Below are 26161 nucleotides of genomic sequence, written 5' to 3' on the forward strand. Positions count from 1 at the left end.
GCGGGGCGCTAGGGGGCGCTGCCATTGGCCCGCGCGGCGGTTGAGGCGGGGCCAGCGGTGAGGCGGCCGCAGTCGGCGGACAGTAGGCGTCGGCGGTGGGCGGTTTGGATCGCAGCGGCGAGCGCGGAGTGTGGCGGAGCCATGCGGAGGAGGTGCGGGCGGCACCGGGACCCGGGCAGGAGGGGCGCAAGGGAGGGCGCACCGGGGCCTGGGCAAAGGGGGCACCGAGCATAAGGGGCCCCGAGACCGGGACCGGGACCCAGGCAAGGGTAGGGGCGCTGGGCAGGGGGCACCGGGACACGGGCCAGGGAGGGGCACCGGGCACGGGTCCCGGGCAAGGGGCAATGGCCAATGGGCACTGGGCAAGAGGGGGCACCGGGACCGGGATCCGGACAAGGCGGGCGGTGCAACGAGCACCGCGACCCGGGCAAAGGGGAGGCTGCAACGGGCACGGGGGCCGGGACCCGGGCAAGGAGGAGGGGCAACGGGCACCGGGACTGGGAGCCAGGCAAAAGGGGGGATGCAACGGGTAGCGGGACCGGGACTCGGGCAAGGGGGGAAGGCGGGGGAGCAACGGCCGTCTGGACCGGGACTCGGGCAAGGGGGGACGGGGGTTAACGGCTATCGGGACCGGGACTCGGGCAAGGGGGGACGGGGGTTAACGGCTATCGGGACCGGGACTCGGGCAAGGGGGGACGGGGGGGGGTAACGGCCATCGGGACCGGGACCGGGACCCGGGCAAAGCGCGGGGTGCAACGGGTATCTTCCAAGTGACAGGGGACAGGACAAGGGGGCATGGCCTGAAGCTCCGCCAGGGGAGGTTCAGGCTGGATATCAGAAAAAAAAAATTTAACGGCAAGAGTCATGGGGCACTGGCAGAGGCTGCGCAGGGAGTGGGGGGGGGGAGTCCCCTTCCCTGGAGGTGTTTAAGGGACGGGTTGATGAAGTGCTGAGGGACATGGTTTAGGGAGTGTTGGGAATAGTTGGACTCGATGATCCAGTGGGTCCTTTCCGACCTGGTGATTCTATGATTCTAAGGGGGGAAGGGGGCAATGGCCAACGGGACCGGGACTCGGGCAAGGAGGGGGGGGCGGGGGGGGCAACGGCCGTCGGGACTCGGGCAACGGTCATCGGGTCCGGGACTCGGGCAACGGGGGGAGGTGGGGGTGGTGGCAACGGGCACTGGGACCGGGACTCGGGCAAGGAGGGGGCGAGCAGTGGCCATCGGGACTTGGGCAAGGAGGAGGGGGCACAGGGCAGGGGGCACGGGCTAGGGAGGGGCACCGGGCATGGGTCCCGGTCAAGAGGGGGCACTCGGACCCGGGCGGGGGGGGGCAACAGGCACCGGGACCCGGACAAGCGGGGGTAGGGCGAGCAACGGGCAAGGGGCACTGGGCAAGGGTGTCGGCACCGGGAATAAGGATACTGAGAAAGAGCCCTGGCAAGGGGGGGAGCACTGGACAACGGGCACCGGGGCAGTGGGCAAGGCGGAGCACTCGGCAGAGGGATGGGGTAACAGGCGAGGGGTCCCAGGCAGGGTGTCAGTGTGGATTGTGGGCAAGGGGACAGCAACCGGGCAAAGAGATCCTCGGTGGTGGCTGGTTTCGGGGTTTGGAGGGGTCCTGGGCAGGGAAATGGGGAGGGTGGCAGCAGCCACTGGGCACCGGGGCCGAGTGGTGCTGGGTGGCAGCTGCTGACGGGTGGCGGCCCCGGTGCCTGCAGCGACGTGGTGGCGGCTGAGGCCGTGTCAGTCCTGAACGGAGCCATGGCGGCTCTGCGGGACATCTGGGAGGAGATCGGCATCCCCGAGGAGATGCGCTTGGAGCGTATGGAGACTGTCAAGGGGCACATCAAGGTGAGGGGGTCCCTCCTGGGGTCGGGAGTCTATGGGGCTGGGCTGCAGCGGGAGCCCCTGGATGAAGCTGGGCTGCGAGGAACGGACTGGCCAGGTCACACTTGGTTGAGGGCACCAAGGGGGTCTCGCTGTGCCTCTGCCTTCAACGCACACAGCCCAGCTCTGGAAGCCCGGTTCTCCTAGCACGGCCCCAGCAGCCCTGCCCTGCTCCCTCCTGGCTTTCCATCCCCACCTGGCTCCAATCGTGCCTGTGCTGCAGGAAATCTTGGACTTGATGGTTGCAGAAGAGGAGAGTCTGAAGCAGCGTCTCTTGAAGAACATTGCCCTGTTTCGGAAGGAGATTGATAGACTCTGCATGGAGCTCCAGTTGGACCCCTTTGAGGTACGAAATTGCTTTTCTCTCCTAGCATTCTGCTGGCAACAGTCTTCTGCTGCCTGGACTCTGGCTGGGGTTTCGGGAAGGCCAGAGCTTGCAAGGCAAATGCCTGTTCAGAATCACTTTTCCTGGCGATTGGTAGAACCAGAGGCTTTGTGGCTTCTTGTAGGATGAACACTGGGAGGTGTTTTTTAGGGAGCTGGGTGGCTTGCAGCGTCTCACTCGGTGTGTTGCTGCTGCATTTCCCCTTCCTGAGGAACATCTGAGACATAAACCCTAGTTCCGAACAATGTCTTTGTTTGAGAAGCCTTAAATCCATAAGTCAGGTCTGAGAGCTGGGGAGAAGAAATCTGACTTTTTGATTCCTCTAGGGAGAGAAGGAAAATACCATTCTGCAGATGGATAAGAATTTGCGCAACCGTATGGACGTGTTGCTGCAGCAGAAAGCAGAGAGGATGCGCGAGCTGAAAACGCTGCTAGAACAAGATCAAGACTTGTGCGACCTCCTCTGCACAACCCCATTCTGCATTGATGGCAATGCCGTGCCCAGCCTGGACGACCTGGATCGTTACAGGCAGCACTTGGCCTTCCTGAACGCTGAGAAGGTAAGTGGAGAGGGGTCTGAGGAGCTCGCTGAGGGTGGCACGCAAAGGGGTCGCTGGGTTCTAATGTTGCTCACCACCTTCTAGGAGCAAAGGCAAGAAGAGTTTGTCAGCAGTAAGCGACAAATCATCCTCCTCATGGAGGAGCTGGACCACACTCCAGACACCAGCTTTGAACAGGAGGTGGTGTGTGAAGACGAGGAAGCGTTCTGCTTGTCCAGGGACAATATTACTGCCCTCCAGGATCTCCTGAAGCAGGTACGCTGGCACACGGAGGCTGTGGAGGTTGTCGGTTTTCCGCAAGCCTGTGTGCCAGAACTTCCTTTTGGGAGCTTTTCCAAGGAGATCTTGTAAGATGCGCATGTGGCTTTGCAAGGCCCTCGTGCCCGTTGGGGCCAGGCTGTGCTGACCCTGTGCTCTCCCCACTGTAGCTGGAAGCCCAGAGATCCCAGAATGAAGCTGTGTGTGAAGAGCTGCGCTCCAGGATCATTGCACTTTGGGACAGGCTGCAAGTTCCTGTGGAGGAGAGGGAGGCTTCAGCAGTGCACATGGCTGGGTGCAGAGCCAAAACCAGGAAAGCTGTAAGGAGCATCCTGTGCCCTCGGAGGGGGGTCTGGGGCGTAGCAGCTCTGGGTTTCGTGCTCTTGTGCATTCAGCTAGAGCGGAGGAGCTGTTTCCAGCAGTCAAGTGTGAGGTGAACAGGCCAGATCCTGCCCTCACGGGTGGAGGAGCTGAGAGTTGGACCCTGTTCTGCTCCCCTTCTTGTGCTGTCTTCCCTGAGTCTGTGTTCTGTTGTTGGCAGCTGCAGTTGGAAGTGGAGAATCTGGAGGAGCTGAAGCTGCAGAATATGAAAGCCATGATTCAGGCAATCCGGGCAGAGATGGCTGCGTACTGGGACAAATGCTTCTACAGTCAGGAGCAGAGAGAAGGCTTCGCCCCCTATAACGATGGTGGGTGCTGGCTCTTCTCACTCCTCTGCTGCCCTGCAGAAGCTGCCAAGGAGGGCTGGCTGCGCACAGCCTGCAGAGGTGTGGGCATCCCTGGCTGCCTCCTGAGAGCACTCTTCCATCCTCTCCAGAGAACTACACAGAGGCCCTGCTCGAGCTCCATGAAGCTGAGGTGGGGAAGATGAAGACCATACTACTGAAACACACAAAGATCTGTTTGAGGCCGTCCAGAAATGGGAGGAGAACTGGAAGATGTTCCTGGAGCTGGAGGTATTGTCTGGGCTGGGAAATGCTCTGTCTGGCTCAGTTTTGGGTCACCAGCAGCGCACACCTCTGCCCCTGCACGCAAAGCACTGTTGGGACCGATGAGGGAGGCACTGGGGAACCACAGCGGATGGGCGAGGGGAGGGGTGCTGTGATTTGTGATGGGGCTGCGCAACAGGGATGGCTTCCACCAGCCCCTTTTCCCTGTGGGATGTACGTTGGGCTGTGAAACTGCCACGTGTTTGGTTTTCTCCTGAACTCCTTTCTGTCCCAGAGGAAAGCAACCGACCCCAGTCGCTTCACCAACCGTGGGGGGAAGCTGCTGAAAGAAGAGAAGCAGCGAGCAAAGCTGCAGAAGGTGCTTTCCAAGGTAAGTTCAGCCCTGGAGACGCTGTAGTGCCAAGAGGCCTGCTTGGCGTTGGCTGAGGAGCTGCACAGCCCTCGGAGCCAGCAAGGGGAATCTCTGGGCACGGGGATGCCCGCACTGGGGAGGGCAGCCTCTCTACACTGCCCTCGTGTCCTCATCAGCTGCAGGAGGAGCTGGAAAGCCGGGTCCAGGCCTGGGAGCAGGAGCACGAGGGCATGTTTCTGGTGAAGGGGCAGCAGGTGATGGCATATGTGTCGGAGCAGTGGCAGCTGTACCACCTGGAGAAAGAGAAGGAGAAGCAGGAGCGGGTGAGTGCGAAGCTGAGCATGCTGCCTCCTGGTCTGGAGGAGCCTCTGCTGCATGGAACACCAGCCTATTGGTGGCCCTGCCTTCCGTGGAGCAGAGGAACGGCCCCCAGTTGCTGCCCACGTCTCTGTCTTCCCCTCTCTGCCTGAAAGTGGCTCTGTATCAGTTACCTTTCTTTGGCAGCAGGGCTGGTGTCTATCACTGTCTGTTTGTGGTGAGCCCCTTTCCCAGCCCCAGCAGTGCCAGAAGCCCAGCTTGGCTCTGGGTACCTGTAAATCACTCTTGGCATTCCTGTTGCTTGGCCGTGTTATGTGCTTGCGGCGGGGCCCTGCCTGCCCGCCCTTGGGCAGCACGGGGCAAGCCAGGGCTCCGCAGATCCTCTGCTCAGGTTTTAAGTGCAGATCTCTTGTGCAGCAACTGAAGAAAAGGCGCCAGATAGAGGCAGAGATGTTGTATGGAAGCACCCCGCGCACACCTATCAAACGGCGGATGCTCGGCACCACCACTCCTGGCAAAGCGAGGAAGGTAAACTGTCTGTGCCAAGCACTGTGGGCATGCTAGGACCCTGCTGGGAGTTGTCACTGGCTTCTCTGGTGCGGTACAGCCACCAGCGCTTCCTCCTGTGTGATGCGTGCTCTGGTTTTCCCCTCAGCTCAATGGCTCTTCCATCGCCGGTGCCACTCCCAACAGCACCGTTGGTTCTGGTTTGGGGAAATAATCTACCACTCAGCGGTGACTCGCTTGCCACCTTCTGGAGTGAAGGTAAGGAACCCTCTAGAGTGGGCTGGGGCGAAGAGGCATGGGCTGAGGTGGCACAGCTCCAACTGCTGTCACACTCAGCTTTGCTGCCTCCTGCTAAGCCAATTTGTCTCTACCTGCTGCACTGGGTTGCCACAGGATGTTTGTGGGACCTGAGGAGGGAGAAAGAGGAGGGCAGTAACAGCATTTAGGAAATCTTCCTCTAGCTCAGATTTCTATCGTTCCTCTGTTCCTTCTGTGCCGAGCCTGGGGGCCCGGGGGACCTTCAAAACATGAGTCTGGTTCTCTATGCTTCCAGAATCAGAACCGGGCCTCACATCCTGGAGGGCTCCTGAAGCTTGAAGCTCCTCTGGCACCTCAGAGCGACAGGCAGTGAAGGAGCGGTTTGGGGCAGCGGTGCGGAACGTGGTGGCGGAGGTGACTGAGGACAAGGCGCTGCCGCGGGCTGAGCGCAAGCGGCTCCAGGTGGAGCAGGCGCCGGGCTGCAGCCCCCAGGCCAAGCTGGTGAAGCTGGCAGACGTGCTGGACAACCTGCGGGATCTGAACCGCTGCACCCCGCAAGGTACAGCCCGCACCAGGGCCAGGGCTCCTGAAGCTTGAAACTCCTCTGGCACCTCAGAGCGACAGGCAGCGAAGCCTGTGCAGCTCCCCTGGATCTGCTTGATCTCCATGTCCCCTCTAACTGTCACTTCTTCCTGTAGCTTGGCCAGGCTTCAACTCCCAACCACGCGGCTGCGAAGAACCCCCGTTCTAGACTGAAGGAGCAGAACAAGGAGAACATGTTCCAGCTGAACGGAACCACCCTGAGCGGTGGGTGCACTCCCACAGCCCCTGCCCAGCGTAACAACAGTGTTAGTTCTGTTGCCAGCACCTATTCTCAGTTTGCGGTAATTCACCTCTTCTAAACCCACCTCCTTTCACTGGGCAGCACGGGGGGTGTACTCCCCGCTCCCAGAGCAGCCCCGGGGGGCTCAGCTCTGCCCCCTCCCAGTGTCCCCATACAGAGTGGCTGTTCCTGCCAGCACCACAGATCGGTTGGTTCTAGACTGAGAACTTAAAATTGATGTTTGGTGGCTGAGACTGAGTGCTGTTCCCCTCGCAGAGGCCCTGACCAGGCACAAACACACCCCTGATGATGTCGGGGGCACCTCCCACCCCCACACAGGGGCAGAGCTGGGGGCTGCTGGAACAGGTCGACTGCGGTGGTGCAGCCGCTCTCTGGAGATGTGACTGTTTCCAAAGATGGAAGGTACTGAGGAGACTGGGAGCCTGCAACGGAGGCAGTTCACGCAGGCAGAGCCCGTCAGCGTGGGAATAGAGGAGGTAGGTGGGAATCAGTCTCGCCTCTGCGTTTCCGGTGTGGCCAGCAGTTACGTAGCCCTCACTCCCGCTGGTGGCCCTCAGCGCTGCTCAAAGTGCAGCTTCGTGCCCCTCCAAGCATGTCACACAGCAGTGCTGAAGCAACTGGTCATTGGAGGGGCCGTGTGGGCCGTGTCACAGGGCTGACCAAGGACGTTACCTGCGTAGCAGATATGGAGGGCGTTATTCATCTTGTCCCTAATCAAGCGGTTGATAGGAAATTTCTGCAGTAGACTTTGCTGTAGCATCTTGAGAGAGAGCAGCCTGCAAATCAGAGAGAGAGTGAAAAGCATCAGGAGTCAGATGAGCTGGGCTGGAGTCCACCCCGTGGCTCCGAGGGCTCTCACCTCCAGGTCTCGTGTTTCTCTAGAGGCAGCAAAGGGTGTTATTAAAGGCAGGTTCTGCAGCAGAGAGAATTTATTGCTGCCAGGAGGCCTCCCAAGTTACTGTAAGGTAGTGTGTTAATTAATGCATTAATTGGTGAGTATGGGAGAAGATTTATCACATGGTTCCTTTGCTGGAAAGTGTAGTGGATGCAGGACGAAATGAGGATGATTCTGCCTGCACTTGAGGAAGATGCCCCTCTAGCCACGTCTGTCCGTTGCTCCAAGCCATGGCTGCTCTTCTGCCCCGATTTTGATGCTTGACATCTCGGTGTCTCCTCCCTTGTCTCCAGGTTTTCAACATCCTGCCTCTGCATGGTGTACTGCTGCCGGGTGAGAGCCAGCGGGTCATGTTCACTTTCTTTGGCCACGCAAACATCGTCGCCGGCGTCATGGCTCTGTGCAGGGTGGAGGGAGGCCCCACCTACGAGGTTGCACTGAGTGGGGAGGCTTCCCTTATCAACTACGTCCTGGACAACGCAGAGATTGACTACGGCCTGCAGGTACCACACACTTGTCTTGGCAGGAGTCCAATACCATCACCGGTGGGTTGCTGCCCACTTAGGTCTAAGGCTCTCTCCCCTCCCCAGCTACTTTGTTGGCTGTATGGCTTGGAAGTACAACCTTTGAGTGACACATCCTGCATCCAGGCTGGTTTTTAGTGGCCAACCTCCCACTCCCAAAGTTGGGAATTCCTCACCTCAAGCTGGTCGTCTCCGGAGGAATGTGTCCCCCAAAACACTGATCTGCTCCTAAAGTCTGAGATCTAAGGAGATGTTCTTTTTCAATGCTCTTGATTAATCACCAAAATAATCCAGGGAGGAGGTTAATTTGGGCTTCCCGGTCACTGCAGCTGGAGAGAACATCCCTGACTAATCCACGTTTTACTCATTTTCAGTTAAAATCCTCACCGGTGGCTGCTGGCTCTGTTCGTGTTGTGCTCTCTCCTTTTGCTGTCACTGCGAGCTCTCCAAATCTTGTGTGTGGGTGCCTTTTCTGCCATTCCTTGATGCTGCCTGCTTTGTTTGGGCTGTTAGAGCGTGCCTTAAAGTGCAGAGGAGTTGTATCCTCTTGGATTTTTATCCCTGCTCTTCGTGTGGTCGGTGTTGCTCCTCTGCGTGCTGCGGTAAAGCTCTGTTCCTGTGGAGGGCGAGGAGGCACTTGTGGCTGTGGGTTCCCCAGGTTAAGCCAGGAGAGCCAGGTGCCCCCATCTCCTCTGCCCCTGCTTCTCTCCTGCATTGTGTTCATTTGCTCTCAACCCAGTGAAAGCAGAGGAATTTCCCACCATCAGGCCTGTGTCTGTAACTCGCCGTTCCTCTGTGCTCTCTTCAGGGGTTTAACAAAGTTGGAGAAGCGGAGGTCACCCTGCGGAACAGTGGGAAGGTGGGATTCACCTATGCAGTGTTGAGCCCCAGCGTGGCCACTGCAGGCTGCCCGCGGCCCCGCGAGCCCCTGGTCCTGCCCAGCACGGTGAGTGTGGAGGAGGAACAAGTGCTTAAGCCTGGCCTCATGTCCGGCTGCCCAGGAGGGGCTATAGGAAAAAAGATGGGAAAACAAAAGGGGAAAAGAAAAGGAGAACTCCCAGGAGGTGGTGGGAGAGGCAGGGCCGTAAGCAGTCGCTGCTGGAGACAGAGGGGGCCAAGGCAGCGCAGCCCTGAGCGGCCTGAGCTGGCGGGTGGCTCCGCTGTCCCACAGCAGGTGTTGGTGGGAGGCACGAGCGCTTTGGCTGCTGTGGAGCCCGGCTGCTGAGCTCTCTGCTGGTGCCGGCGCTGGAGCCAGATGCTGCCGGCTTTCCTGAGGGTCACCTTACGCAGCTGTCCTCGACAGCTGCCTGGGAACCACTGCCGTGCTGTGACAGGAGCTGCCGGCCCTGCTGAGAGCGTGCGGGTACTTCACTCTTCTTCCACAGTGGCTCAAAAAGGAGCTTCTGTTTGTTGAGCCTGACTCTCGCTGCAGAGGGGAAGACTCCGTTAGGGGCTGAGCTGCACTCGTGCTGCGCAAAGGGCAGTCTGAAGGTCTGTGCCGGGGGAATGCATCCCGGCAAGTCCTCTGGAAGGACATGCCGCATCCTGGTGTAGGAGACCTTAGCTTTTGGATGCAAGAAAGCTGTAAAGTGATACTTTCTCACGTATGAGAACCTGCCTTCTCTTCTCAGCATGTCTGTCACCTGAGCCAGCCCTCCACCAATCCCTCTTTGGTGCATTCCCTCCCTCTTCTCCCGTGCCTGCAGGGTTATGTTGGAGCTGGCAAGGAGCAAGCGCTGAAAGTCTACTACCTGCCAGGAGTACCTGGTGGCTTCTGCAGGACTTTCCAGGTCCAAGTGGGTCACCTGGAGCCAGAAGAGATCTCCTTAAAAGGAGAGGGTAGCTTTCCCAGGATCTCCTTGGAGCTCCCCAGGAATATCAAAGGTGAGCACTGCCTGTCTGCTCTCCAGGAAGGTCCTCTGTTCCCACCCCACCTGCTCCGCGTCTTCCATCCCCAGGGCAGCTCACACCCACTCCACCAAGCCTGGAGGTTTCAGGGCTGCCAGAGCAATAGTCAACCCTCTGATACTTCCTGAGTCTCTGGCAGATGAGCCTGTGGGCTTTGCCCCTGGAACCATCCTTTAGAGCCTGTCGGAGTCCTGGGAAGATGATGGCTGGACAGAAACGCTTGGGAAAGCTGTAACAGAGGCTAATTAATAGACAGGGGTTTTGGCAGAGTTGGATTTGCATCACATTACAGGGGATGAGATGCTTCTGTGTCAGGAGGAAAATTGAGCGGGAGTGAACATCAGGATTCATAGAGGAGCAGCAGCATCTGCTTTCAATAGGTTGCTCAAGTAGTGTGGTCCTGGGAGGGGCCAATGTTGGGCGAGTGGGACTTCCAGCTCTAATGGGAATGGTGCTGCGCCCACACTGCTCTTTGTGGGTATTTTCTTCCTTCAGGAAATGAAAAATATGAGAAGGTCCTCAAGGGGGCAAAAGAGAAGATGGAACAAGACAGCCAGAGAGATGAAGCTGTTGTTCTGGGAGAAACTGTGGCTGCAGAGACGGCTCGAGCACCATGGTGAGAACGGCTGCTGCCCTGCTTAGCACATGCCACCCTCCCCCTGTGTCATTTGGTCCTCTTGCAGCCCAGAGCAAGGCTCCCAGTGTCCTGCTGGCACTTGGGCCCTCCCTGCCCACAGCGGGCCGTGATCCTGCATTGGCTCAGTGCTGCCCCAGGGGCTGCCCACCTCTGGAGGTGTCCTCCCATAGCTATCAGGTTCCCGACTGCCCCAGGGAGAGATTCTGAAGGCCATGCTCAGGTGATTGAGTTTATGGTATTCTGTGATGGAGGGTCAGGTCCTCGCTGGGATATTTGTTGCTCACAGCCCAAGGCGGACCCCATCCAGAGGAGCAGGGTGGGATCGTCTTTAGGAGACCAGCCTGTACCTTGGGAAGGACCCTTGCTAACCAGGCACTGTCTTTCATTTCTTCAGTTGGAGCCTTGTCTGCAGATGCAGATGGAGCAGATGCTGCTAGAGGAACATGCCCTGGAGCAGCTGAAAGCTCTGGCCTGCGGTCCCCCAGAGGACACTGCCTTTGACCAGCGTGCTCGCTGCGGGCTTCTCAAGTTAGTAGGGGCTGCCGTACTCTGTCTGCCTGTGCCCCGAGGGTAACACCCAGCAATGCCCCCCTGCTTCTTACAGCTCTTTGTGTCTCCAGAGCTGGGCGCTTCAGGAAGGGCCTGATCCTGATAGCTTTGACATGCTCCCTGTGAGCGGATGAGTGTCCTCACTGCCACAGTGCCACCTTGAGCTTTGGATGTGCTCAGCTCCGCACAGATGCTGGGTTCTGCTCTTAGAGCTGAGGGGGCCCAGTGCAGACCATCAGGCCCTTCCAGACAGCACAGACGCCATCCCTGCTGACCAACTCTGAAAGAGGCAACTCAAAGCTGATGTCTGTTTTCACCTAACAGACCACACTAAGCCAAAAGAGCTTAGGATGGCACAGGCTGACAAACCCTAGATCAGATGGCTTGGATGGTGGTGGCACTGCAGGGCTTCCCTGGGTGACTTGGCCCTTCCCTTTGCTCTGATGTGATGAGGCACGAGCATGGTGGGGTCCAATCCACGAAGAAAATGCTCTGCAGAGCTGCTAAGTTACGTGCTTTCCTGAGCAGGATTGCTCTGGAAAAGGACATTCCCATGAATCCTGTGGGGATTAATGAGTGTGTTTACTGGTGCTGCTTCGGGGACAGGTCTGGTTGCAGAACAGGGAAGGTTTCCTGTGCAGGCAAATCTTATTACAAGGTCCTGAAGCACTTTCAAGCTTGGCCTGTACATCAGGCTTAGCAGTTTCATTTGAGCCCAGTGGAGGGCCAGGGGACTTATCTAGGATGGCTTGTTGTAGCGGAGGAACTGTGACCAGTATCCATTTTAAAGCCTTGATTTTATTTTATTGTCCCATGGGTAGCTGGGAAAACCTTGGACCTACAGTCCCCGTGACTTACCAAAGTCTTATTACCAGGTGGCCAGGACTTTGGTTTCAGAGGCTTGGGTTGAGTTTTTAGAGCAGTGAATGAAGACAAATCCACTTTATTTGTTTCTTCCATCTGCTTAGAAATTTGTCCAGGCTGTGGTTTAAGGATTGTCCTTACTTGTCCTTTCAGAGCTGAGCTGCCTGAGTACATCCTGGACTTTGGCTACGTCATTCGTGGTAGTACCCACACTCACGTTGTGAAGATCACCAACACCGGGCGGTTTCCTGTGTCCTTCTGCACTGGCCGAAGGGTCCTGCGTAGCACAGGTAATCACTACTGGTGCGATTTCACGTGGGCTTGAAGGAGCTGTCTCTGACAGATTAGCTTAAGCCACTGGACATGGGGAGCTTTTTGAGCGCTTGTTTGTCCACCTTTGTCCTCCTTGAGACCCTCTGCTTGGTGCTTTAGAAACAGAGTTCTCCTGGGCAGCGGTGCCCAAAGACCTGGCCTGCCTTCACTGTAGGGCCCGGATGGGGCGACTGCCTTGGTCAGCTCTCAGCATCTTCTCTTTGCTCCAGTGAGCAGCATCTGCATTTCCTTGTGGATTCTCTGGGCTTGTGCTGCAAACAGATGGACCCGTAGTGGTTGGGGAGTGCTTTGTTCCAAGTTGATAATGTCATGGCCTTCTGTTTAGCCTTTATTGAGAAAACAGCCCGTGAGGTCCTCTGTCGTGCTGAACAAGGCTTCTGAAACAGGCCTCAAGGTGAGGCTGCAGTACCACCAGACCCACTGTGTCTGAAGGGTGGTCAGGTGTCTCCTCTAAGTTGTTTTCGGGGTAGCATACGGCGTGGGGGGAGTTCAGCTGGAAGTTCTCCTTTGGAGAGTTCTCTGCACCCTCCCCTGGGATGACTGATGAAGAAATGACTGAAGCCTCTCAGCTGATAGGTGTCCTTTTTAGCAGGATTCTACCTGTGAGAACCCTTTTCCCTTGTGCTGTGACAGGGAAGAAAGAGTAGTGGGCTGCTCCATGAGTGCAAAGGGGTCCTTCAGAGCTGCCAGCCAGGACGCCCTTGAGCTTAACATGCTTGTGAGATGTTGCTATCGATTGTGTGTCTCAGCTGCTTTATTTTCCTCTGTTCAAGGTTTCCGTGTGGAGCCGGAGCACGTGAAGGACCTGCCGTGCTGTGAGACCGAGTCATTCACAGTGCACTTTGACTCAGAAAGTGCCAACCTGCCACTGGGAGAGGTGGATGTGCTCCTGCCCATCAAGGTACCACCTCTTTCCTCACACCCCTGTGCCCGCACCCCTTCTCAGGGCGGGTGGCAGGTCAGGAACAGCAGTTGACGTGCTCCATCCTGGTTTTGGAGCTGCTGGCTCAGACCCACTGCTGAGCTGCAGTGCCCACCCAGGAGCCACATCCTGCTGCGGAGCAGCTCGTGCGAGCTTCTCTCCCTCCCGCTGCAGGTCTGTGATCAAAGTTGATTTGTTTTCCAGGTTCAGCCCTCCTGCAAGTCAGTGTTTCATCACACCGCAACCACCACAGGAGAACATAGCCCAGTCGGAAGGCTCAGCATCTGCAGAGGGCAGCTCCAGGGAAGAGGCTGCAGAGGAGCCAGCCAAAGGCCTGGGAGCAGCAGGAGATGCTCTCCAAAAGCCAGCAGATGCCAACGATTCCCTGGAAGCAAATGTAGATTTTCTTCTGCAGCCACAAGTGTGCTTGGCAGCAGGGCCAGCGACTGGACGCAGGGCTTCTGCAGGGGAGAAACACAAAGCCTAGGGACAAGCTTCCTTTTGAAAGGTGGCACCTCTGAGGTTAAACATGCGCACTCAGCTGCTGCGAGACAGAAAAAACATCTCAGCTGCCTTCGTCAGGAATGTGCCTTTTGAGAGGAATGCCCAAGCAGAGGTCCTCAGCTGTCCTGCACTGATGGGTGCACGAGGTGAAACCTAACCACCGTCTGAAATGGAATGGTCATCTCAAGCGCTTTCACAGACCTTTCACAGACTGCAACGGAGGCAGTTCACGCAGGCAGAGCCCGTCAGCGTGGGAATAGAGGAGGTAGGTGGGAATCAGTCTCGCTTCTGCGTTTCCGGTGTGGCCAGCAGTTACGTAGCCCTCACTCCCGCTGGTGGCCCTCAGCGCTGCTCAAAGTGCAGCTTCGTGCCCCTCCAAGCATGTCACACAGCAGTGCTGAAGCAACTGGTCACTGGAGGGGCTGTGTGGGCCGTGTCACAGGGCTGACCAAGGACGTTACCTGCGTAGCAGATATGGAGGGCGTTATTCATCTTGTCCCTAATCAAGCGGTTGATAGGAAATTTCTGCAGTAGACTTTGCTGTAGCATCTTGAGAGAGAGCAGCCTGCAAATCAGAGAGAGAGTGAAAAGCATCAGGAGTCAGATGAGCTGGGCTGGAGTCCACCCCGTGGCTCCGAGGGCTCTCACCTCCAGGTCTCGTGTTTCTCTAGAGGCAGCAAAGGGTGTTATCAAAGGCAGGTTCTGCAGCAGAGAGAATTTATTGCTGCCAGGAGGCCTCCCAAGTTACTGTAAGGTAGTGTGTTAATTAATGCATTAATTGGTGAGTATGGGAGAAGATTTATCACATGGTTCCTTTGCTGGAAAGTGTAGTGGATGCAGGACGAAATGAGGATGATTCTGCCTGCACTTGAGGAAGATGCCCCTCTAGCCACGTCTGTCCGTTGCTCCAAGCCATGGCTGCTCTTCTGCCCCGATTTTGATGCTTGACATCTCGGTGTCTCCTCCCTTGTCTCCAGGTTTTCAACATCCTGCCTCTGCATGGTGTACTGCTGCCGGGTGAGAGCCAGCGGGTCATGTTCACTTTCTTTGGCCACGCAAACATCGTCGCCGGCGTCATGGCTCTGTGCAGGGTGGAGGGAGGCCCCACCTACGAGGTTGCACTGAGTGGGGAGGCTTCCCTTATCAACTCCGTCCTGGACAACGCAGAGATTGACTACGGCCTGCAGGTACCACACACTTGTCTTGGCAGGAGTCCTGAAACCATCACCGGTGGGTTGCTGCCCACTTAGGTCTAAGGCTCTCTCCCCTCCCCAGCTACTTTGTTGGCTGTATGGCTTGGAAGTACAACCTTTGAGTGACACATCCTGCATCCAGGCTGGTTTTTAGTGGCCAACCTCCCACTCCCAAAGTTGGGAATTCCTCACCTCAAGTTGGTCATCTCCGGAAGAATGTGTCCACCAAAACACTGATCTGCTCCTAAAGTCTGAGATCTAAGGAGATGTTCTTTTTCAATGCTCTTGATTAATCACCAAAATAATCCAGGGAGGAGGTTAATTTGGGCTTCCCGGTCACTGCAGCTGGAGAGAACATCCCCGACTAATCCATGTTTTACTAATTTTCAGTTAAAATCCTCACCAGTGGCTGCTGGCTCTGTTCGTGTTGTGCTCTCTCCTTTTGCTGTCACTGCGAGCTCTCCAAATCTTGTGTGTGGGAGCCTTTTCTGCCATTCCTTGATGCTGCCTGCTTTGTTTGGGCTGTTAGAGCGTGCCTTAAAGTGCAGAGGAGTTGTATGCTCTTGGATTTTTATCCCTGCTCTTCGTGTGGTCGGTGTTGCTCCTCTGCGTGCTGCGGTAAAGCTCTCTGGAGATGTGACTGTTTCCGGCTGCCTGAGTAAAGCCTCCCCTGTGGTCAGAGTCCCTTGTCGCAGGGGTTTTGGAGGTGGTGGCACTCCCCAGCCTGTCTGAGGGGCTGCAGTGCAGGGGCCTGGGCTTCCCAGGACAGCCAGCCTGCCCGCTGCAGGAGGGAGAGGGACGTGGGCAACAGCTTCTTCTTCTTCTGGGAGCCTCACGGGATCAGAGTTCTTCCTTAGCTCCTCCATGCTTCAAAAGAGGGCAGGAATACCGTAGCAGGAGTAGGAGTTGTATCCTCTTGGATTTTTATCCCTGCTCTTCGTGTGGTCGGTGTTGCTCCTCTGCGTGCTGCCGTAAAGCTCTGTTCCTGTGGAGGGCGAGGAGGCACTTGTGTGTGTGGGTTCCCCAGGTTAAGCCAGGAGAGCCAGGTGCCCCCATCTCCTCTGCCCCTGCTTCTCTCCTGCATTGTGTTCATTTGCTCTCAACCCAGTGAAAGCAGAGGAATTTCCCACCATCAGGCCTGTCTGTAACTCGCCGTTCCTCTGTGCTCTCTTCAGGGGTTTAACAAAGTTGGAGAAGCGGAGGTCACCCTGCGGAACACTGGGAAGGTGGGATTCACCTATGCAGTGTTGAGCCCCAGCGTGGCCACTGCAGGCTGCCCGCGGCCCCGCGAGCCCCTGGTCCTGCCCAGCACGGTGAGTGTGGAGGAGGAACAAGTGCTTAAGCCTGGCCTCATGTCCGGCTGCCCAGGAGGGGCTATAGGAAAAAAGATGGGAAAACAAACGGGAAAAGAAAAGGAGAACTCCCAGGAGGTGGTGGGAGAGGCAGGGCCGTAAGCAGTCGCTGCTGGAGACAGAGGGGGCCAAGGCAGCGCAGCCCTGAGCGGCCTGAGCTGGCGGGTGGCTCCGCTGTCCCACGGCAGGTGTTGGTGGGAGGCACGAGCGCTTTGGCTGCTGTGGAGCGCGGCTGCTGAGCTCTCTGCTGGTGCCGGCGCTGGAGCCAGATGCTGCCGGCTTTCCTGAGGGTCACCTTACGCAGCTGTCCTCGACAGCTGCCTGGGAACCACTGCCGTGCTGTGACAGGAGCTGCCGGCCCTGCTGAGAGCGTGCGGGTGCTTCACTCTTCTTCCACAGTGGCTCAAAAAGGAGCTTCTGTTTGTTGAGCCTGACTCTCGCTGCAGAGGGGAAGACTCCGTTAGGGGCTGAGCTGCACTCGTGCTGCGCAAAGGGCAGTCTGAAGGTCTGTGCCGGGGGAATGCATCCCGGCAAGTCCTCTGGAAGGACATGCCGCATCCTGGTGTAGGAGACCTTAGCTTTTGGATGCAAGAAAGCTGTAAAGTGATACTTTCTCACGTATGAGAACCTGCCTTCTCTTCTCAGCATGTCTGTCACCTGAGCCAGCCCTCCACCAATCCCTCTTTGGTGCATTCCCTCCCTCTTCTCCCGTGCCTGCAGGGTTATGTTGGAGCTGGCAAGGAGCAAGCGCTGAAAGTCTACTACCTGCCAGGAGTACCTGGTGGCTTCTGCAGGACTTTCCAGGTCCAAGTGGGTCACCTGGAGCCAGAAGAGATCTCCTTAAAAGGAGAGGGTAGCTTTCCCAGGATCTCCTTGGAGCTCCCCAGGAATATCAAAGGTGAGCACTGCCTGTCTGCTCTCCAGGAAGGTCCTCTGTTCCCACCCCACCTGCTCGACGTCTTCCATCCCCAGGGCAGCTCACACCCACTCCACCAAGCCTGGAGGTTTCAGGGCTGCCAGAGCAATAGTCAACCCTCTGATACTTCCTGAGTCTCTGGCAGATGAGCCTGTGGGCTTTGCCCCTGGAACCATCCTTTAGAGCCTGTCGGAGTCCTGGGAAGATGATGGCTGGACAGAAACGCTTGGGAAAGCTGTAACAGAGGCTAATTAATAGACAAGGGTTTTGGCAGAGTTGGATTTGCATCACATTACAGGGGATGAGATGCTTCTGTGTCAGGAGGAAAATTGAGCGGGAGTGAACATCAGGATTCATAGAGGAGCAGCAGCATCTGCTTTCAATAGGTTGCTCAAGTAGTGTGGTCCTGGGAGGGGCCAATGTTGGGCGAGGGGGACTTCCAGCTCTAATGGGAATGGTGCTGCGCCCACACTGCTCTTTGTGGGTATTTTCTTCCTTCAGGAAATGAAAAATATGAGAAGGTCCTCAAGGTGGCAAAAGAGAAGATGGAACAAGACAGCCAGAGAGATGAAGCTGTTGTTCTGGGAGAAACTGTGGCTGCAGAGACGGCTCGAGCACCATGGTGAGAACGGCTGCTGCCCTGCTTAGCACATGCCACCCTCCCCCTGTGTCATTTGGTCCTCTTGCAGCCCAGAGCAAGGCTCCCAGTGTCCTGCTGGCACTTGGGCCCTCCCCGCCCACAGCGGACTGTGATCCTGCATTGGCTCAGTGCTGCCCCAGGGGCTGCCCACCTCTGGAGGTGTCCTCCCATAGCTATCAGGTTCCCGACTGCCCCAGGGAGAGATTCTGAAGGCCATGCTCAGGTGATTGAGTTTATGGTATTCTGTGATGGAGGGTCAGGTCCTCACTGGGATATTTGTTGCTCACAGCCCAAGGCGGACCCCATCCGGAGGAGCAGGGTGGGATCGTCTTTAGGAGACCAGCCTCTACCTTGGGAAGGACCCTTGCTAGCCAGGCACTGTCTTTCATTTCCTCAGTTGGAGCTTTGTCTGCAGATGCAGATGGAGCAGGTGCTGCTAGAGGAACATGCCCTGGAGCAGCTGAAAGCTCTGGCCTGCGGTCCCCCAGAGGACACTGCCTTTGACCAGTGTGCTCGCTGCGGGCTTCTCAAGTTAGTAGGGGCTGCCGTACTCTGTCTGCATGTGCCCCGAGGGTAACACCCAGCAATGCCCCCCTGCTTCTTACAGCTCTTTGTGTCTCCAGAGCTGGGCGCTTCAGGAAGGGCCTGATCCTGATAGCTTTGACATGCTCCCTGTGAGCGGATGAGTGTCCTCACTGCCACAGTGCCACCTTGAGCTTTGGATGTGCTCAGCTCCGCACAGATGCTGGGTTCTGCTCTTAGAGCTGAGGGGGCCCAGTGCAGAGCATTAGGCCCTTCCAGACAGCACAGACGCCATCCCTGCTGACCAACTCTGAAAGAGGCAACTCAAAGCTGACGTGTGTTTTCACCTAACAGACCACACTAAGCCAAAAGAGCTTAGGATGGCACCGGCTGACAAACCCTAGATCAGATGGCTTGGATGGTGGTGGCACTGCAGGGCTTCCCTGGGTGACTTGGCCCTTCCCTTTGCTCTGATGTGATGAGGCATGAGCATGGTGGGGTCCAATCCACGAAGAAAATGCTCTGCAGAGCTGCTAAGTTACGTGCTTTCCTGAGCAGGATTGCTCTGGAAAAGGACATTCCCATGAATCCTGTGGGGATTAATGAGTGTGTTTACTGGTGCTGCTTCGGGGACAGGTCTGGTTGCAGAACAGGGAAGGTTTCCTGTGCAGGCAAATCTTATTACAAGGTCCTGAAGCACTTTCAAGCTTGGCCTGTACATCAGGCTTAGCAGTTTCATTTGAGCCCAGTGGAGGGCCAGGGCACTTATCTAGGATGGCTTGTTGTAGCGGAGGAACTGTGACCAGTATCCATTTTAAAGCCTTGATTTTATTTTATTGTCCCGTGGGTAGCTGGGAAAACCTTGGACCTACAGTCCCCGTGACTTACCAAAGTCTTATTACCAGGTGGCCAGGACTTTGGTTTCAGAGGCTTGGGTTGAGTTTTTAGAGCAGTGAATGAAGACAAATCCACTTTATTTGTTTCTTCCATCTGCTTAGAAATTTGTCCAGGCTGTGGTTTAAGGATTGTCCTTACTTGTCCTTTCAGAGCTGAGCTGCCTGAGTACATCCTGGACTTTGGCTACGTCATTCGTGGTAGTACCCACACTCACGTTGTGAAGATCACCAACACCGGGCGGTTTCCTGTGTCCTTCTGCACTGGCCGAAGGGTCCTGCGTAGCACAGGTAATCACTACTGGTGCGATTTCACGTGGGCTTGAAGGAGCTGTCTCTGACAGATTAGCTTAAGCCACTGGACATGGGGAGCTTTTTGAGCGCTTGTTTGTCCACCTTTGTCCTCCTTGAGACCCTCTGCTTTGTGCTTTAGAAACAGAGTTCTCCTGGGCAGCGGTGCCCAAAGACCTGGCCTGCCTTCACTGTAGGGCCCGGATGGGGCGACTGCCTTGGTCAGCTCTCAGCATCTTCTCTTTGCTCCAGTGAGCAGCATCTGCATTTCCTTGTGGATTCTCTGGGCTTGTGCTGCAAACAGATGGACCCGTAGTGGTTGGGGAGTGCTTTGTTCCAAGTTGATAATGTCATGGCCTTCTGTTTAGCCTTTATTGAGAAAACAGCCTGTGAGGTCCTCTGTCGTGCTGAACAAGGCTTCTGAAACAGGCCTCAAGGTGAGGCTGCAGTACCACCAGACCCACTGTGTCTGAAGGGTGGTCAGGTGTCTCCTCTAAGTTGTTTTCGGGGTAGCATACGGCGTGGGGGGAGTTCAGCTGGAAGTTCTCCTTTGGAGAGTTCTCTGCACCCTCCCCTGGGATGACTGATGAAGAAATGACTGAAGCCTCTCAGCTGATAGGTGTCCTTTTTAGCAGGATTCTACCTGTGAGAACCCTTTTCCCTTGTGCTGTGACAGGGAAGAAAAAGTAGTGGGCTGCTCCATGAGTGCAAAGGGGTCCTTCAGAGCTGCCAGCCAGGACGCCCTTGAGCTTAACATGCTTGTGAGATGTTGCTATCGATTGTGTGTCTCAGCTGCTTTATTTTCCTCTGTTCAAGGTTTCCGTGTGGAGCCGGAGCACGTGAAGGACCTGCCGTGCTGTGAGACCGAGTCATTCACAGTGCACTTTGACTCAGAAAGTGCCAACCTGCCACTGGGAGAGGTGGATGTGCTCCTGCCCATCAAGGTACCACCTCTTTCCTCACACCCCTGTGCCCGCACCCCTTCTCAGGGCGGGTGGCAGGTCAGGAACAGCAGTTGACGTGCTCCATCCTGGTTTTGGAGCTGCTGGCTCAGACCCACTGCTGAGCTGCAGTGCCCACCCAGGAGCCACATCCTGCTGCGGAGCAGCTCGTGCGAGCTTCTCTCCCTTCCGCTGCAGGTCTGTGATCAAAGTTGATTTGTTTTCCAGGTTCAGCCCTCCTGCAAGTCAGTGTTTCATCACACCGCAACCACCACAGGAGAACATAGCCCAGTCGGAAGGCTCAGCATCTGCAGAGGGCAGCTCCAGGGAAGAGGCTGCAGAGGAGCCAGCCAAAGGCCTGGGAGCAGCAGGAGATGCTCTCCAAAAGCCAGCAGATGCCAACGATTCCCTGGAAGCAAATGTAGATTTTCTTCTGCAGCCACAAGTGTGCTTGGCAGCAGGGCCAGCGACTGGACGCGGGGCTTCTGCAGGGGAGAAACACAAAGCCTAGGGACAAGCTTCCTTTTGAAAGGTGGCACCTCTGAGGTTAAACATGCGCACTCAGCTGCTGCAAGACAGAAAAAACATCTCAGCTGCCTTCGTCAGGAATGTGCCTTTTGAGAGGAATGCCCAAGCAGAGGTCCTCAGCTGTCCTGCACTGATGGGTGCACGAGGTGAAACCTAACCACCGTCTGAAATGGAATGGTCATCTCAAGCGCTTTCACAGACCTTTCACAGACTGCAACGGAGGCAGTTCACGCAGGCAGAGCCCGTCAGCGTGGGAATAGAGGAGGTAGGTGGGAATCAGTCTCGCTTCTGCGTTTCCGGTGTGGCCAGCAGTTACGTAGCCCTCACTCCCGCTGGTGGCCCTCAGCGCTGCTCAAAGTGCAGCTTCGTGCCCCTCCAAGCATGTCACACAGCAGTGCTGAAGCAACTGGTCACTGGAGGGGCCGTGTGGGCCGTGTCACAGGGCTGACCAAGGACATTACCTGCGTAGCAGATATGGAGGGCGTTATTCATCTTGTCCCTAATCAAGCAGTTGATAGGAAATTTCTGCAGTAGACTTTGCTGTAGCATCTTGAGAGAGAGCAGCCTGCAAATCAGAGAGAGAGTGAAAAGCATCAGGAGTCAGATGAGCTGGGCTGGAGTCCACCCCGTGGCTCCGAGGGCTCTCACCTCCAGGTCTCGTGTTTCTCTAGAGGCAGCAAAGGGTGTTATCAAAGGCAGGTTCTGCAGCAGAGAGAATTTATTGCTGCCAGGAGGCCTCCCAAGTTACTGTAAGGTAGTGTGTTAATTAATGCATTAATTGGTGAGTATGGGAGAAGATTTATCACATGGTTCCTTTGCTGGAAAGTGTAGTGGATGCAGGACGAAATGAGGATGATTCTGCCTGCACTTGAGGAAGATGCCCCTCTAGCCACGTCTGTCCGTTGCTCCAAGCCATGGCTGCTCTTCTGCCCCGATTTTGATGCTTGACATCTCGGTGTCTCCTCCCTTGTCTCCAGGTTTTCAACATCCTGCCTCTGCATGGTGTACTGCTGCCGGGTGAGAGCCAGCGGGTCATGTTCACTTTCTTTGGCCACGCAAACATCGTCGCCGGCGTCATGGCTCTGTGCAGGGTGGAGGGAGGCCCCACCTACGAGGTTGCTTCCCTTATCAACTCCGTCCTGGACAACGCAGAGATTGACTATGGCCTGCAGGTACCACACACTTGTCTTGGCAGGAGTCCAATACCATCACCGGTGGGTTGCTGCCCACTTAGGTCTAAGGCTCTCTCCCCTCCCCAGCTACTTTGTTGGCTGTATGACTTGGAAGTACAACCTTTGAGTGACACATCCTGCATCCAGGCTGGTTTTTAGTGGCCAACCTCCCACTCCCAAAGTTGGGAATTCCTCACCTCAAGTTGGTCATCTCCGGAGGAATGTGTCCCCCAAAACACTGATCTGCTCCTAAAGTGTGAGGTACAAGGAGATGTTCTTTTTCAATGCTCTTGATTAATCACCAAAATAATCCAGGGAGGAGGTTAATTTGGGCTTCCCGGTCACTGCAGCTGGAGAGAACATCCCTGACTAATCCACGTTTTACTCATTTTCAGTTAAAATCCTCACGGGTGGCTGCTGGCTCTGTTCGTGTTGTGCTCTCTCCTTTTGCTGTCAGTGCGAGCTCTCCAAATCTTGTGTGTGGGAGCCTTTTCTGCCATTCCTTGATGCTGCCTGCTTTGTTTGGGCTGTTAGAGCGTGCCTTAAAGTGCAGAGGAGTTGTATCCTCTTGGATTTTTATCCCTGATCTTCGTGTGGTCGGTGTTGCTCCTCTGCGTGCTGCGGTAAAGCTCTCTGGAGATGTGACTGTTTCCGGCTGCCTGAGTAAAGCCTCCCCTGTGGTCAGAGTCCCTTGTCGCAGGGGTTTTGGAGGTGGTGGCACTCCCCAGCCTGTCTGAGGGGCTGCAGTGCAGGGGCCTGGGCTTCCCAGGACAGCCAGCCTGCCCGCTGCAGGAGGGAGAGGGACGTGGGCAACAGCTTCTTCTTCTTCCGGGAGACTCACAGGCTCAGAGTTCTTCCTTAGCTCCTCCATGCTTCAAAAGAGGGCAGGAATACCGTAGCAGGAGTAGGTGGGGAGCCCAAACAAATCAGCAGGAGTAGCCTGGCCTGCCCTCCTTGCTGGCCTGGAGGCCTTCTCTCTGTCCCTTCATGCCCATCTCCTGCTTCTTCTTTCCACAGCGCGAACTTTCAAAGGCTGCCAGTAGCTCCAACGTCCTGAACTCTACCAGCACCCACGGCTTCTCCTGAGGTGCTGCCTGCCCAGCCCCAGCTGCTGGTAGGTGTAGTGAGTCCTTGTTCCGGCAGAGCCTGCGCAGCTCCCCCCGCCTCCCAGGCTGCGGGGTTCACCTCTGCCTGGGTCCTGGGCACTGCTCCGGCCTGGCGCCCTGCGGGGGAGGGAGTTCCTGCCCCAGGGACACTATTAAGAGCAAGTTTTTTTTCATTTGTTGAGTTCTTGCCAATGTTTGTGATTGAAGATTCAAGTAGGCTGTTATGTTAGGATATTGCAGGGGGGAGCCCAGGCTCCTGCTCCTGGTGGTGCTGAGCTGCAGGCACTCTGCCTGGCCAAGCATGCTCAGGGACAGACAGGACCTATTCCAGAGAGCTGCTTTCAGCGCTCTCCTTTGCAGGCGTTTTTCCCTTCCTTTTCTATAGCTGTTGTCCCATCAGCATCATCTTTTACTGATGCCACAGCAGGTTGGGTCAGCGTGGGCTCACTTTAGCTGTGGTTCCCTTACCCAGCTCTGCTTGCCCCATGCACTGAACTCAGACTGGCTGCGATGCAGAGGGTCTCGCCTTTCCCCTCCTCCTCCTCCCCGCCCCCGCCGTGAGGCTGTGGGTCCCCAGGAGTGGAGGAGCAGGACCCTCCCTATGAGGGGAGCTTGCCTTGCTTCCTCCTGGAGCATCGCTAGCCGTGGACACTGTGTCCTGCTGCTCCCTTTCCCCATTCCCAAGCCTGGGGTAGCCACGACCCAAGCTCCAGTTGCATGAGGCACCTTCCCTGCCATTCGGAAGGGGGAGCTTGTCCTGCCCTGGGGACAAGGAGGTATGACACAGCCCTTGAGCACAGCCTGCTTCCACTGTCTGTCTCGGAGCATGACTTACTTGCACTTTGTTATCACTACAGTCCCCCCTTGCTGTTATTTATTCTCTATGTTCTCCCTCTTTGCTCGAGCTCTGTAAATACTGTTCATGAGAAGACGAAATAAATGTTTGTGTAAATAGCTGCTGGTCTGTGTGTGGCTGGGGGGGCTGAAGCAGAGGGCGGCAGCGTTGGGCACGGCTTTAGAACTCTGCAATGGTTAAGGTTGAAAATCCAGTCCATCGACACAACCCCCCTGTCCCTGCTGGATCTACACCTTTTGAATGTCTCCAGGGCTGGAGACTCCCCCACTGCCCTGGGCAGCTTCTCCCAGGGCTTCGCCACTCTGTCAGCAAAGACATTTTCCTTGTATCCAATCTAAGCCTTGCCTGGGTGTAACTTCAGGCCATGGGGCTGTGGCAAGCTGGGAATATCCTTTGTAGGCAACACGAAGCACTAGCCTAGCTGTTATGGAAAAGTAGATGTAATAAACACCTTCAGTCCTTCCTTGGGTTGCCCTTTGCAGTTGGGCAGGGCCTGGCACTGGCCAGGCTCAGGGTTGCCCGTTCCGTTCCCCTGGGGCTGAACGCAGCCCTGCTGTGCCTGGGGATGCCTGCCCGCCACAGGGCCAGAGTGGAGCTTTCTCATCTTCCTTGCCATAGCAGTGGGGTCCTCATGGCTCCAGCACACAGACGTAGGTGGTCCAGGGCCCACACACCACCTCCTCTGCCCACAGCCCCTCGGTCACCAGGAACTGGACACGGCGTGGCTGGTCAGAGCTGGCATCGTCCTCATGCCCCAGCTGCCCGTATTTACCTGCAGACACCACGCTGGGCCATGACGTGGCCCTGGGGCTGCTGCCCTTGTGGGGCGACAGCTCCCCAGGCAGCTGGGGGGAAGGGAGGAAATGTGGGAACAACCTCCTCCCAAATGGCTCCAGCCAGGAACCTGGAGAAGTGTTCCGCTATGAAACCTCACAATCGCAGCCAGCGGTGAGGGACGTGAGTACTGCCCCAATGTGCAGGATGCCCACAGTGCCGTCCCTCTGCAGCCCAATCACCTCCCTGGACACTCTCTCTCACAGCAGCGCCGTGGCATGGACATCAAGCAGATGAAGAATTTTGTCTCCCAGGAACTGAAGGGATTAAAGCAAGAGCATCGCCTACTGAGCCTGTGTAGGAGCTGGGTATACCCTATGCAGCCACAGTCCTTCCTGATCCTTTGTGCTGGGTTGGGTCTTGAGGTCTCAAATAGGGCCCAGCATCTCCCTCAGAGGGCTGACGTGTGGTCGGGTAGGCAGCCCAGCATTGCAAGCCTGCCTCATTCCCTGGGGCTCCGGGAGGGAGCTGAGCATGGCCTCCGGCTGGAGAGAGAGCCCTGGGGATGGGGGAAGTGAGGCTGCGTCTTCCCCCACCACAGCTCTGCTGGAAGGCTTCAACATCTGAGAGAGCACAGCTTCATAGAGGAGCACATTGACCGGCAGGTGTCCTTGCACAAAAATGGCTGGTTTTGCCCCCAAAAATCAGTGTTCTGACCCCAACCATGGGTCTGTGGGCACTGAGCAAAGGAGGGATCAAAGGCGGGGGTCTGGGAATGGGGGCTCTGGCCCCCAAAATGGGAGTTGTGATCCTAAAACTCAGTGTTCTAGCCCTGAAAATCTGAGTTCAGGCCCTAAAAATCCGTGTTCTGACCCCAAAATCGGAATTCTGGCCCCCAGAATCCATCTTCTAGTCTCAAAGACGACAGTTCTGGCCTAAAACAGTGGTGTTCTGGTCCTAAAACTGGTGTTGTGGCCATAAAATCTGGTGCTCTTGCCCCAAAATTACTGTTCCTGCCCCAGAAATCAGAGCTCTGATGCCAAGTATTGGTGCTCTGGACAAGAACTAGGTGTTCTGACCTCAGAAATCAACGTCCTGCCCCCTAAAATGGGAGTTCTAGCCCCAAAATCAGTGTTCTATGCACAAAAATGGGAGTTCTAGCCCCAAAAGTCTGTATTTTGGCCCCAAAAGTCTGTATTTTGGCCACGAAAACGGGAGTTATGCGCCCAGTAATTTTAGTTCTGGCCCCAAGAATGGGAGTTGTGGCCCAGCCAGAGGGCTGTGGACACTGAGAAAAGCAGAGATCAAAGGCCGGGGTCATGGAATGGGGGTCTGGCCCCCAAAATGGGTCTTCTGGCCCCCCAAAATGGGAGTTTTGATCCCCAAAAACAGTGTTCTAGCCCTAAAAATCTGAGTTCTGGCCCCAAGAATAGGTGATCTGACCTAAAAATGGGTGTTCTGGCTTTAAAATCATTATTCTGGCCCCTAAATAAAGGATTTTCCAGCTAATAAAATCAT

General features: G+C 56.3%; 1 protein-coding gene, 1 long non-coding RNA gene and 1 pseudogene across 2 annotated transcripts; all 3 read left to right on the forward strand.

Annotated features, from left to right (window-relative positions):
- Window positions 1-23908, forward strand: LOC128850582 (protein regulator of cytokinesis 1-like; annotated as a pseudogene).
- LOC128850581 (hydrocephalus-inducing protein-like) lies at window positions 6718-13654 on the forward strand. Its single transcript, XM_054055539.1, has 9 exons — window positions 6718-6799; window positions 7512-7721; window positions 8551-8688; window positions 9449-9626; window positions 10146-10266; window positions 10682-10815; window positions 11854-11990; window positions 12807-12934; window positions 13160-13654. Exons 1-6 carry the CDS (start codon window positions 6719-6721, stop codon window positions 10722-10724), a joined length of 771 nt encoding a protein of 256 aa, XP_053911514.1. The 5' UTR covers window position 6718; the 3' UTR covers window positions 10725-10815; window positions 11854-11990; window positions 12807-12934; window positions 13160-13654.
- On the forward strand, window positions 19132-20672 carry LOC128850583 (uncharacterized). The gene is made up of 3 exons (XR_008448023.1): window positions 19132-19266; window positions 20083-20210; window positions 20436-20672. It is a non-coding gene; the product is annotated as an uncharacterized LOC128850583 (long non-coding RNA).
- Window positions 23909-26161: the final 2253 nt, after the last annotated feature.

The sequence above is a fragment of the Cuculus canorus genome, unplaced genomic scaffold (assembly GCF_017976375.1).
Source record: "Cuculus canorus isolate bCucCan1 unplaced genomic scaffold, bCucCan1.pri scaffold_103_arrow_ctg1, whole genome shotgun sequence".
Classification (NCBI taxonomy): Eukaryota; Metazoa; Chordata; class Aves; order Cuculiformes; family Cuculidae; genus Cuculus; species Cuculus canorus.

What these genes read in the sequence shown, in the direction of transcription:
- LOC128850581 (XM_054055539.1), top strand. Translation starts at nt 6,719, where the DNA reads ATGGAAGGTACTGAGGAGACTGGGAGCCTGCAACGGAGGCAGTTCACG. An exon ending in CCCTGGTCCTGCCCAGCACG is followed by an intron (nt 8,689 to 9,448) that starts GTGAGTGTGGAG and finishes CCGTGCCTGCAG; the next exon opens with GGTTATGTTGGAGCTGGCAA. An exon ending in GAGACGGCTCGAGCACCATG is followed by an intron (nt 10,267 to 10,681) that starts GTGAGAACGGCT and finishes TCATTTCTTCAG; the next exon opens with TTGGAGCCTTGTCTGCAGAT.